The sequence below is a fragment of the Ylistrum balloti genome, unplaced genomic scaffold (genome assembly GCF_031769215.1).
Source record: "Ylistrum balloti isolate Yb309-2 unplaced genomic scaffold, AGI_CSIRO_Ybal_v1 Utg369762, whole genome shotgun sequence".
Taxonomy (NCBI): Eukaryota; Metazoa; Mollusca; class Bivalvia; order Pectinida; family Pectinidae; genus Ylistrum; species Ylistrum balloti.
In genome coordinates this window covers 312261-325839 of record NW_026781960.1, presented here as the reverse complement: position 1 = coordinate 325839, position 13579 = coordinate 312261, and the positions used below count along the sequence as shown (strand labels likewise).

At 35.7% G+C, this 13579-nt stretch overlaps 1 protein-coding gene across 1 annotated transcript; it reads left to right on the top strand.

The window, feature by feature from the left end:
- The first annotated feature begins 202 nt into the window (after window positions 1-202).
- Window positions 203-9181, top strand: LOC132543665 (uncharacterized). The gene is made up of 9 exons (XM_060207179.1): window positions 203-327; window positions 2110-2181; window positions 2708-2737; window positions 3084-3274; window positions 4670-4758; window positions 5572-5832; window positions 5999-6126; window positions 7159-7468; window positions 7913-9181. The coding sequence occupies exons 1-9, from the start codon at window positions 203-205 to the stop codon at window positions 9179-9181; spliced, it is 2475 nt and encodes an 824-aa protein (XP_060063162.1).
- The last annotated feature ends 4398 nt before the right edge of the window (window positions 9182-13579 follow it).

Here is a 13579-nt window from a genome sequence, read left to right as displayed (position 1 = left end):
ACAGTTATTCAGGTACGGTTAGCATTCGGAAGCTACCCAATCAATAATTACTTTAAGTAGTAGAATAACACCTGAAGGGTTCCAAATGATATTCGTAATATTAGCATACAAATAGGACCCTAGCAACGGCGAGACTTAGCTGAGATACGGTGTGTAACGGTACCCCGAACTATTGTGGGTGAGATTTTCAGATGAGGGAAACATGACCTCCATCCAGCTTTTCCCCAATGTCGAGCACACCCCCGTGGTGCCGAAGGAATGGGGGTCAGGCAAGCTAAAGGAGGACGTCAATGTATACATCCCGGGGCCCCCTACCTGGCAATACAAGTAAGTATAACGTCTCCCCCGTCCATTGTTTGGGGATTTAATAGCTCATTTCAAACAATTAAAGAGACAAAAGGAGGCAATGTAAAATTAAATGCTGTTTACAGTTATATCATGGTGTATACAAAAATGATATGCTCATGTCTATATATTTCTGTTACACATGTAATACCCATAGATTGGCCTGACACTTATAGTTGTGTACAGTAACTGCGATACTCCACAGTAGTAACTTATATACATGTATACTGTACGTATAATATACCTGTATACTGTACTTGTGATACCTGTATACTGTACCTGTGATACCTGTATATTGTACCTATGATACCTGTATACTGTACCTGTGATACCTGTATATTGTACCTGTGGTACCTGTATGCTGTACCTGTGATACCTGTGATACCTGTATACTGTACCTATGATACCTGTATACTGTACCTGTGGTACCTGTATACTGTACCTATGATACCTGTATACTGTACCTGTGGTACCTGTATACTGTACCTGTGATACCTGTATACTGTACCTGTGATACCTGTATTCTGTACCTGTGATACATGTATACTGTACCTGTGTGATACCTGTATGCTGTACCTGTATACTGTACCTGTGATACCTGTATACTGTACCTGTGATACCTGTATACTGTACCTGTGATACCTGTATACTGTACCTATGATACCTGTAATCTGTACCTGTGATACCTGTATACTGTACCTGTGATACCTGTATGCTGTACCTGTATACTGTATCTGTGATACCTGTATACTGTACCTGTGATACCTGTATACTGTACCTGTGATACCTGTATGCTGTACCTGTGTACTGTATCTGTGATACCTGTATACTGTACCTGTGATACCTGTATACTGTACCTGTGATACCTGTATGCTGTACCTGTATACTGTACCTGTGATACCTGTATACTATACCTGTGATACCTGTATACTGTACCTGTGATACCTGTATACTGTACCTGTGATACCTGTATACTGTACCTGTAATACCTGTATACTGTACCTGTGATACCTGTATACTGTACCTGTGATACCTGTATACTGTACCTGTGATACCTGTATGCTGTACCTGTATACTGTACCTGTGATACCTGTATACTGTACCTGTGATACCTGTATACTGTACCTGTGATACCTGTGATACCTGTATTCTGTACCTGTGATACCTGTATACTGTACCTGTGATACCTGTATGCTGTACCTGTATACTGTATCTGTGATACCTGTGTACTGTACCTGTGATACCTGTATACTGTACCTGTGATACCTGTATACTGTACCTGTGATACCTGTATACTGTACCTGTGATACCTGTATGCTGTACCTGTATACTGTATCTGTGATACCTGTATTCTGTACCTGTGATACCTGTATACTGTACCTGTGATACCTGTATGCTGTACCTGTATACTGTATCTGTGATACCTGTGTACTGTACCTGTGGTACCTGTATACTGTACCTGTGATACCTGTATACTGTACCTGTGATACCTGTATGCTGTACCTGTATACTGTACCTGTGATACCTGTATACTGTACCTGTGATACCTGTATACTGTACCTGTGGTATCTGTATACTGTACCTGTGATACCTGTATGCTGTACCTGTATACTGTACCTGTGATACCTGTATTCTGTACCTGTGATACCTGTATACTGTACCTGTGATACCTGTATACTATACTATGATCAATATCTATTTGTACTATAGATGTGGTTTATGTTGATGTTTTTGTGTTGAGGTGTCTTTTGTTGTTTTTTACAGGGGAGAACCAATAGATCAGTTTTACACCCTCACCAAGCTCAAACTTAGTAACGTCCGCAGTAACGATGCTTTGTAAGTATTACACTCCCATACTTTATATATACACAAGCCCATCTTCTAGTCTCATACAAACACATGTGCTTAAGCCTGAAAACTGGTTTTTCATTTGTTACTAAGAGATAAGGAATAAGCTACATATGAATCAGAAATGTTTCTAATCATCTGTTGGTATAATATTTTGTAATATTTTTTGGCCAATTGACAGCTGAAGTCACTCATACTTAAGGTCAACATATGAAAAATCTACAGCACTAAAGCAAAAAGAGCGATTTTTTTCAACATACCATACATAATTATCGGAAAACTTTTGTAGCACGGACGGGCTTTAGGATCTATGAGTATTGATTTCTGATGTGATTCTGAGTGATACTGTGTTTTTACCTGTCTCTGATTTAATGACTACATTACATGTGTATCTTGTAGACTACAATAACCCATTGTTTCCAAATTATTCACGAAGCAGGCAAATTAAAATGTGTAGGGAATAAACCATTCTTTATGAAAACGTAAGATTCACATGTTGCTTTCTTTTTTTCAGACTTTCGAAACCACAAGAGGCTCCTATGGGGTATGTATATTCAATTTATTATCAACAAAAATTCCTCAGAGTACAAAGTGATGTCCACGATGAAAGCTCATCCCTAATTGTTATTAACTCAACTCTCTTTTTGGAGAACATAACATTACTTGGACTGATTTGAAAGATACAAATTTGTTTAAGTGGACGAGTACAATGTACATGTACTGTTATAATTACATAACTTGTGTCATGGTTGTGAATTTATGAAAAAAATAGATATAAACAAATGAAAATTGTGAGTTCATCATCATCATCATCATCATCATCATCATCATCATCATCATCATCATCATCACAATAAGGTAATGTCTGGTATTTTCCTTTTTTAAAATAGAGAAATTCTCATCAACAAAGATTTCCCTGCAGAACATCCGTACAGTTCTCACATGCCGAGGTATTCACTCTTTCCTAAGTTTGATTCCCCGGAGGATCCAAAGAGGGGAGTGGCTGCAAGAAAAGTCCAGCCAATTAATGCTGAGATGCCAGCGACAGCCCATGATGTCACTATTCTCCACAAAACAAAAGGTAGAATTTCAGTGAGCTGATGATTAGATATGGTTTTGTAGGTAGCTTGATTCTCTACCAAAGAGAATCTCTGGTGTAATGTGTGATTATACATTGTTTGGCTAGTATAGACAGGATTGTTCACTATAGACAGGTTTTAGTGTACAGTGAGATTCTCCAATGATTGTTCACTATAGACAGGTTTCAGTGTACAGTAAGATTCTCCAATGATTGTTCACTATAGACAGGTTTCAGTGTACAGTAAGATTCTCTTCTGATTGTTCACTATAGACAGGTTTCAGTGTACAGTAAGATTCTCCAGTGATTGTTCACTATAGACAGGTTTCAGTGTACAGTAAGATTCTCCTGTGATTGTTCACTATAGACAGGTTTCAGTGTACAGTAAGATTCTCTAACGATTGTTCACTATAGACAGGTTTCAGTGGACAGATTCTCCTGTGATTGTTCACTATAGACAGGTTTCAGTGTACAGTAAGATTCTCCAATGATTGTTCACTATAGACAGGTTTCAGTGTACAGTAAGATTCTCCTGTGATTGTTCACTATAGACAGGTTTCAGTGTACAGTAAGATTCTCTAACGATTGTTCACTATAGACAGGTTTCAGTGTACAGTAAGATTCTCTAATGATTGTTCACTATAGACAGGTTTCAGTGTACAGTAAGGTTCTCTAATGATTGTTCACTATAGACAGGTTTCAGTGTACAGTAAGATTCTCCAATGATTGTTCACTATAGACAGGTTTCAGTGTACAGCAAGATTCTCTAATGATTGTTCACTATAGACAGGTTTCAGTGTACAGTTAGATTCTCCTGTGATTGTTCACTATAGACAGGTTTCAGAGTACAGTAAGATTCTCCTGTGATTGTTCACTATAGACAGGTTTCAGTGTACAGTAAGATTCTCCTGTGATTGTTCACTATAGACAGGTTTCATTGTACAGTAAGATTCTCTAACGATTGTTCACTATAGACAGGTTTCAGTGTACAGCAAGATTCTCTAATGATTGTTCACTATAGACAGGTTTCAGTGTACAGTTAGATTCTCCTGTAATTGTTCACTATAGACAGGTTTCAGTGTACAGTAAGATTCTCTAACGATTGTTCACTATAGACAGGTTTCAGTGTACAGTAAGATTCTCCAATGATTGTTCACTATAGACAGGTTTCAGTGTACAGTAAGATTCTCTAATGATTGTTCACTATAGACAGGTTTCAGTGTACAGTTAGATTCTCCTGTGATTGTTCACTATAGACAGGTTTCAGTGTACAGTAAGATTCTCTAATGATATGTTTGACATATTCCATTTTACTTAGTTTACAGTTACCCATTCTAAAGATAGGTGTAGATCTAGCTTTATTACCTACCTAATTCAAATAAATAATTTTTTCAATAGGGCATGGACATCGACAGGAGGTTGAAACGATTCCTAAGGCATCGGAGAAGAAAGCCCTGGAATGGTCAGGAGAACATGGATTTAATCAGGTATTTATCAGTTTCCTAGAACTCCTATTTATGTATCCAGTCTCCCAGATATGATTCGTAATCTTTTTTTGCCTGACCGTGATCCTCTGAGATGTTCTCCTCTTTCAAAGCTACTTGCTGACTGCTGAGCTCTGACAATTACCAAATAACATGGTCAACTCCTTGTATCCAAAGGCAACCTCCATTATAAGCACCAGTTACACCAGAATATCCCTTAATCTAAATTTTCACATTTGTGGACAGGGTTCAGCTTTACTTGGGTACTTGGATGATGTTTATTTAGATATATAGATGTATTATTAAAGTTAAAGAGAGCATCTCAAGAAATGTTTTCCTTTCTGAGGTAATATTTTAATTCATGAAGGCTTTGCATGTTTTCTTTTCCTCTTTTCACTACAGACTTTCACATATTTGTACCATCTCCCCCTCCATCACCTCTTCTTTTAACTGGAAATAAATAGTCTGTAAATGTACATTCTTTAGCGATAATCTAAAAGTGTTGATCTGAAATATTATCAATGTGGGTGTACTAAAATTTGATAGCACTAAATTAAGTACATATACAGAAATTGAATTAGTTATATCAGTATGATTGTGATATTGTAGAAACATGTCCATGATAATGAAAACTTTCATGAAATAATTAAAAAATATTCAAGATTGATCTCATTTTACTGAGGCAGTTCAGAAATCATCATTTTTGTGGAAACTTTGCAACAGTTCCTCTGGCAATACAAAGCTACAGACCTAATTAATCCATAGAGTCTGAGCCAAATTTAGTAGAGTATACAAAAGTCTTGTTTTTATTCACAGCTTGTGAAGACTCATGGTGGAAGACAACAATTTTACCCCATCCCACCAAAGACTGTGGCTCCAAATCTCCAGGACCGTTGGCCGGATATGAAGGTGTCTGATCGAACAGCTAATGCTTTACGTAATGTAGAGCGAAACCAATGGCACACAACATATGACCTCAATCACACTGGACTAGGCCCGGCTAACCCACTCAAGCTCGACAATATCGATGACAAGATAGCCAAATATGAAGCCACTGGTCTTGATGACGATATACTGGTCAGTGTTTGAAATAAAAGATTTCTAAACAGGGGAGGTAACTTTGGGTTTTATGTAAAACATTACATATTTCAAAATCATGGTGGAAGATTTAGATTTTTTTATAGGATTATATATAGCTTCAGCTTCATTTAAGATGTTTATCAACGTTTCATTTATCTTGCAGTACCCACGATCGATAAACACAATTGACCCTCCACGGCCATTTGAAGGGCGCATTTCAAAAATGCTCATCCCAAAGCCACCAAACCAGAAACCGGACAAATCTGCAGACCAGAATACAGGATATGTGAGGTAAGTTAAACTTGGAAGCATTATCTCACAAGTTTGCAAGGAAATAAACTAAGCTTATTTTATGCAACAAATATGGCTTCAGTCTGTTAGTTTGAATCTGAAATTAGTACCACGTCTAACAGGCAATAACCTATTGTATGGTTATAAGCCCATCCAACCTGTGTGATGATTGTCCAATCTTGCACACTAAAGATCTTGCACGCTAAAGATCGAAAAAGAGTAGGCATGATATTATCGGCCCAAGGGCCAAAGGTTAGTGTCAGACTATACAATTATTTTTAAGGCATTAGACGGACTTCAAAGTTACCCGAACTCAAACCAAATCTAGATAGACCCCCAACTCTTCCTTTTAGCTTCTGGACATGTCACAACTTCTAGAGTTAGGATAAGGCATTACTAGGCCCTGGAGCCGTAAACAGAAACTAGTATACTCAAACGATCACCTTAATAGACCATTCCACCCCACTGAGGGGAGGAAGGTTGCCCCCTCATGTCCCCAGAAATACTGATTGTCTTCGGTGAGTTGATACTAAGACACAGGAGGAGTCATGGAGACAGAAAACCTCTCAATCCACCAACCAATCAAACCCATCGCTATATTTTGCTGTTGAGTTAATCATAAACCAATGCTATTTTATTGATGTGTAATAAACCCATCCCCAGCCCCCATACGTCAGACTTGGAGGTATCTGTTGGGTTTTTAGTAAGGTAAATACAGCACACTTGTGTATGTAAGGATTCAGATTTTTGTAAGGTAAATACGGTACATTTGTGTATGAAGTATTCAGATTTTTGTAAGGTAAATACGGTACATTTGTGTATGTAAGTATTCAGCTTTTTGTAAGGTAAATACGGTACATTTGTGTATGTAAGTATTCAGCTTTTTGTAAGGTAAATTCAGTACATTTGTTTATGTAAAGATTCAGCTTTTTGTAAGATAAATACGGTACATTTGTTTATGTAAGGATTCAGCTTTTTGTAGGAGAAATACGGTACATTTGTGTTTGTTTGATATGAGTTGTTGTCTTACAGGATGATGACCCTACATGAGAAAGAAGAGGACCGTTTGTGGAATGGTAAGGAGTATGTGAGTTTACCTAACACTAACAAAGGTGCCACTAAACAGCACAAGAATTTACGCTGGAAGGAACTTAATGATGGGGCACACCCTCAGGTAAATATCAACAAACTGAATGAGGCAGCTGAGGGGGAGTTCCCAGACGACATTCCTTACGTCCCGACAGTAGGGATGCCTGAGAGAACAGAGGAGGACTACCTCGCCACCACCAAAGTCAAACGAGACATGGACATCCAGGAGATGGAAGCACAAAACCGCTTCAAGGTAAGCCATCAATAAAATAGATCACTTTCAAAAAATCATAAAAAGATTACACCTGTTGAATAAATGCCTCCAACCAAATCAAACTGCTTAATAATTATAAGAATGATGATAATAGATGGGCTATGAACATACTTCATATATACAGATAAGTAAAAAAAATTCTACTGCTGAAAGGTAAAGGTCTTCAACCAAATTGAACTACTTCAAGGTTGATTATATATAAAATTAAAACCACTTGAAAGTAGACTACTAAATCACGCCAGGTGAGATCACCTCAAAACAATATTTCAACTTGGTAGAATAATACAAAAATATTTCAGGAAATAAGTCGCAGTAAACAATTTTTGGTGAGATAGAAGAATAAACCCAAGGCAAGTTTGCCTGTCGTACTTCTAAGTAGATCTGTAACGTATATAAATACAAGTAAAAATGTTCCTGTTACAGGTTTTGGAGGCCCAGACACCTGGTCATGAACTGACAGCTCTTAACTGTAAGTACCAACATCTGAACGACAAAGAAAAACCAAACACTTTCTATAGTCACGAGGGCAAGTACAATGAGGAAAGAGCTGGGATGTACCGTACCAGTTATATACCTGAACGCCTCACCAACAGTATGAGCGGACTCGAGCGAAGCCCACCAGAAATCATGAATACTATGCATTCTCATGTAGATGCTTTGAATTTACCAACAAAGCTGAATAGAGATATGAAAGATGCTTTAAGATATAGTCGCACTTTAAATACCAGCACCCCGAACTTAACCGGCGATATGCGCGATTCCTACGAGGTTTTAACTCCATTAAACCATGTTAAAGAGGCACAGAAAATGACACTCCAACCAACAGAGGAAACAGCACGAGTTCCTGTCCTGGAGAAAGAGACGATTCTCAAGGAGAGTGTCACTGGTAGTAGCTACAATACACACAAATTTCTACAGGAAAATCAGCTACCCAGATTTGCCCGACAGGAACCACTGAATGTTATGTCGACAGAAAATCAAAACTTAGCCAATGTTCGTCTGATATCAGGATTAAAACCACAGAAAAGTGTGTCATTTTCAGACAGCGTCACTGTGGCAAGTGGTGATGAGAACGGAAATGTGCGGATTATAAGCGCTCCGTCAAGAATGCAGCGCGGAGAAGGTAAAGAAAATATCCCCCCATGTAAGGTTAGTTCTACACAGTACACCAGCACCCAGGCACTGTATCATCCTATGAATGACCAGGAGGAACCTCCCAAACAAGAGCCCTCCATCTTTGAGCTTCAGATGAAAGCATTGAGTGAGGAAAGAGAGTTGGAAAAACAGATGGAAAAGAAAGAAAACCCTGTTATGGCCACACGACAACCGAGACGCCGAGCAGCAACTTCTCTTGATACTGAATACCATGATGAATATAGGAGTTTGTCTTCAAATATCGCCCCAACCAATTTACGACATTCCATGCAGTTCAGCACAGCTTATCAAAACCAGTTTCCAGTATACCATGACCTCACTTACAAACAAGACCCACGCTTCCTGTGGGAACCAGGTTTTGGTTCACCTAGACCGCAGACGGATCTGATCAAAATACAGGATCGCTTCAGCAAGTCTAATGTTCGAAAGAAGTTCCACAGCACATTCATGGAGAGTAATCCTGATCTTCGGGAGAATATAGTCAAAGGGAAAAAACATTCATTTTTTGGTATGAATGCCCAAAATTTGCACGGCTAAGAATGCAACAGTGAGTCTAAATCAACAGCATAGTAGTAGCTATATACTTGTATTTGATATCACTGGCTCTCAACATTTCTTTTACAGTGATAGTGTAATATGAACTGAAATAGAGAATTTGGCATTAATTTGCAGTTTTAACATAAGAAAATGTCTAGACTAACCAAACAGTTGAACATGGATTGATTGACAGCTGTTGCAAAAGAGCAATGATTTAATCAAAACTCCTATACATCCCAAAAAAATCTGAAGTAGTAATTACATGATTAAAAATTACAGATTAATTTCTAAAAGTCAAATATAGAACAACAAGATATACACAACTTTGGCCTGTTGAATGTTGTGAACAAACTTTATATGTTATATACATGAACCAGTATGTGATTTCAGTATTTAGATGTGACTTGTTGATAAATCTATTTATTGTGTTGTATATATATTGTTGAAGAAATGTAAATCTTTGCTAAAATATACAATTTTCTTTTTTTTAAACGTTTCTTTGGATACTTATTTGATGAAAGAATCGAAATTCCTGTGAATTTAATTATTGATCAGTATCAGAGTTTGTAAACAAGTTTGTTTTATCGTCATTTCTACATCAATGCATTCTGAACTTTTATTTGTTATTTCTTGCCCAAATATTTCAAAGGTTTTTGGCCAAAACATCCAAATTTTCACACAAACACGAAGATAATATGTAGAAGAGGTCAGTATTAAAGAACTGGTCCCATTCATATCAGAAAAAGCTATCAAGTTATTGAAATATAACTTATAAGTTAGATAAATTACTAACCCATTGATTTAATGACTTGCATTTAAAACAAATAAACAATAGTCATGTAGGTTTAAGGAAAAGGTGCTAATTAGTTCAGGTGTTGCTACTTATAATAGTCCATTATTATATATCAGCTGATTTCATAGTCAAACTAAAGTTTAAATACTATATAAGGCAGCCTTGATTTGATCAGGGTGTCATAAGTTGAGTAGTACTTAAATATACATTTTGTGTAAAAAAATTCTAAACAGAAAATGTATTTGAAAATTGATTTAAAAATTTGCAAGTTCTTCATTTCACTTTTATTTTAGACAAGAGATTAAGTTTGAATATTTCAAATGTGACATATATTATGTACATATATGTGGCAATTACATAAACTGTACAGATCATATAGCTTTGTTATCTATATCCCTCAACTTTAGTGAGTTGTTCAAGAAGAAAAACAATTAAATCAAAACTACAGAGTTTAACAGAAACATGTAGTCAAAATAACAAAGAAAGAATTTTAACAAAGTCACTTTCATATTTATGGACCAGTATTTGGAAGATATAAAAGTTCTGAATAAGGAATTTCCTTAAAGGTACCATTCAAATGTTTTTAAAAATCTACACGTTATGAAATTTTATGTTGCGTTTTTTGTATATTGTATAACTTAACCTTAATTTCTCTTGTTAAATTTGTAATACTATTGTCTTGTTCTGGTCAGAATGGTATTAATGGTAGGGATTATTTTTTTATTTTGTCAAGTCTTTGTTTAACTTTTCTGTCCATTTTATACCATTCATTTAACTTTACAGAGTTTTTTCATATGTATATTTATAAGATATAAATATTATAGATATTTAATTTGATGCCTGATGTTCGTTTTGCTTTTATTGATCATGGTCATATTGATGCTGAATTGTTGACAGGTCAAAATCTTGATCCATTGTCCAGTTATGTTGTTAGATCTTGGTTCAGTTGATGTTTATACTAATGGATCTGGGTCATGTTAATGCTTGTATTTGATGAACTAGTTAAGCTATGGATCAAGGTCTTTAAAAAGTTTATTTCAAAAGATTATGGTCATGAGAATGTTTTTATGATCATATTCCTGGTGATGTTTGTAAAGTATGTCCAGTGTGTGGTATTACCAAGCTGTGCTCATTATATACCTATCAGTATTACACTGTCATGTTATTATTGAATCACTCTTATTTATAATGCTTCCAACACTTGAGATAAATTCCTACATATATTTATGGTAAACTTACTACAATTGTAATATATATATATTACACTGTGTCCAGAGAAAGGTATTGTCCTTTCAGGATAAGCTGTCTACTCCAGTGACTGCTCAAATAAATGTCTCCAGCAATAAGCCCGTGTCTGGTGATGAGCTAATTCTCATATGGAAATCATTCTGACAGTGAATCTCAGTAACAATGGATTTTTATCACATCTAGAACAAATGAAACAAGATTTTATGTTTTTCCTCTCCATGTAGCTGAGAGATTTGTTTGATAACTCATCACCCCGTCGAGGAATGTAGGTAAAATCTAAGTCAGTTTAATTAATGAAGGATATAAGTTATCTCTTCTGAGATTTTACAAAGTAACATTTACATTGAAACAAATTGGACTAGATGGTCTAGCAGAGCAGGATCAAACATACCAATATTTTACCTTATCTGTGATATATTTATTACTCTGGCTCAAGTTAGTCAGAACTTTCATCCCTGTGTGTGGAAAGTCTTAAACATTCATCATATTTACAGTTGTTGTACATTACATGTGTAATTCATATATTTTTTATAATTGCTTGTTGTTAATTGTTATATAATTAAATTAACACTCTTTTGACAGGATTTGACACAAATTGGACTTCATGTTATTAGTCACACAAACTTTTGTTGTATTTTACATTTGATCAGAAGTTGAGGTTTGTAGGTATAAAGCTTGAGATAGTCAGACCTAAACTGACCAGTAACTCACACCACTGACCAGCCTAACCTCGGTCTTTACAGTGGTCTACCTAAGTTTCAAGGGTACTGTTTTCTGTCCTTTAAACAACATTTTAAAGTCAGAAAACATCAGTAAAAATTCTTGACTTACCAGTTTATAAGAAACCACATAACAGAATCAGACAAGAAACCAATAAATGTAACATTTAGACGTATTCTGATTTTTTTAAGCTTAGAGACAAGAACGCCATTGTTTTTGATGAAATCTTGAATCTCCTGTGTAGTGATACAAGCTGTACTACAGGTTGTTGTTGAAGAATTAATTTATGTGTTGGTTGTGATTAAGTATCTATATAATATTATCTTGTGATTGAATTGCACATTCCTTTATGCAATAAACTTTGCTCAAGAACTTTTTGTTGTTCACAGATTTTCATGTTTACATGGTGGTTTAGTAGCTTTTGTACAAGAAACATGATGATAGACAGATAGGCAAAGTGATCGTAACCCCTGGAGTATCCAGGATGTAGCTCTATATTTCAACACGTATCAACTTGTACAAGATATCAAGGGACATAATTCTGTAGAGAAGGTGTGGTACTAGCAACAGACGTTAACATATATTATTTATATGAAGACACATGACATTTACAGTCCAATGATTGACGACTTAAGACATGGAAATGTGCAGGTTGAATTCTTCTATGAAATTAGTGTTAATCATGATACTGTGACATCTAATCTTAGCACGAACAGAGATATTACTGAGAACAGTAGACAAATTCACAAACTTGAGTATAACACATAAATTACAGTGAAATTTATAACAAGAAAATTCTGTTCTTCAAATTCTCAAAAACTGCAAAAAAAATTTTAAAAAATAATTTAAATTGTTAGCCAACAATTTGATGGGCTTTCACCTATACACAACATCTTAGTTAAAGGTCAATCATTTCCACAAACCTGATAGCTAATCGTTCAAGCAATTTATATGTTACATATCTAGACTTTAGAATGTACAACTTCAGATTATTTATTTGTGTTATCTGAAAAAGACTTCTTCCTAAAACTGGAAATAGACATTTGACACCAAATTTCTTACTTCTATCAATAGCAATTGTGTGCAATATGAAAATAATCAAGCATCATCACCTTGTACCTCTTAGTTACTGAAAAGAAGTCATCTAAAGATTTTAATAAAAAATCACCCCTGTGACCTTGAAAGTGGGTCAAGGTCATTAATATTTTCAAATCTGATTTCCAACGTTACATGTAAAATATCAAGGTTCTAGACCTTGTGGAACTTGAGAAGAAATTTTTCAAAGTTGGTTACCCAAAATAACAATTTTCAACCTTGACCCCTATTGAAAACCTGAAGTTGAGTTTTCAGACAAGGCATCAGAAAAGACAATCAATAGTAATTTACTACAGTATGCTACTGACCAAATTTCATTATTGTGTGCCAGTTAGTCATTGAGAAAATACTATTTAAAGATTTTGACATAAATGACCTCTGTGACATTGAAAGACAGCCAAGGTCATTCATATTATCAGACTTGATAGCCAATAACCTGAATATATCTAGCCCTTAGTCGTTGAAGAATTGAAGAAGAATTGAAAAAAGAAATTGTATCGAACACCGGAAATCAACATTTAACGAAAAATGTTACCTGAAAA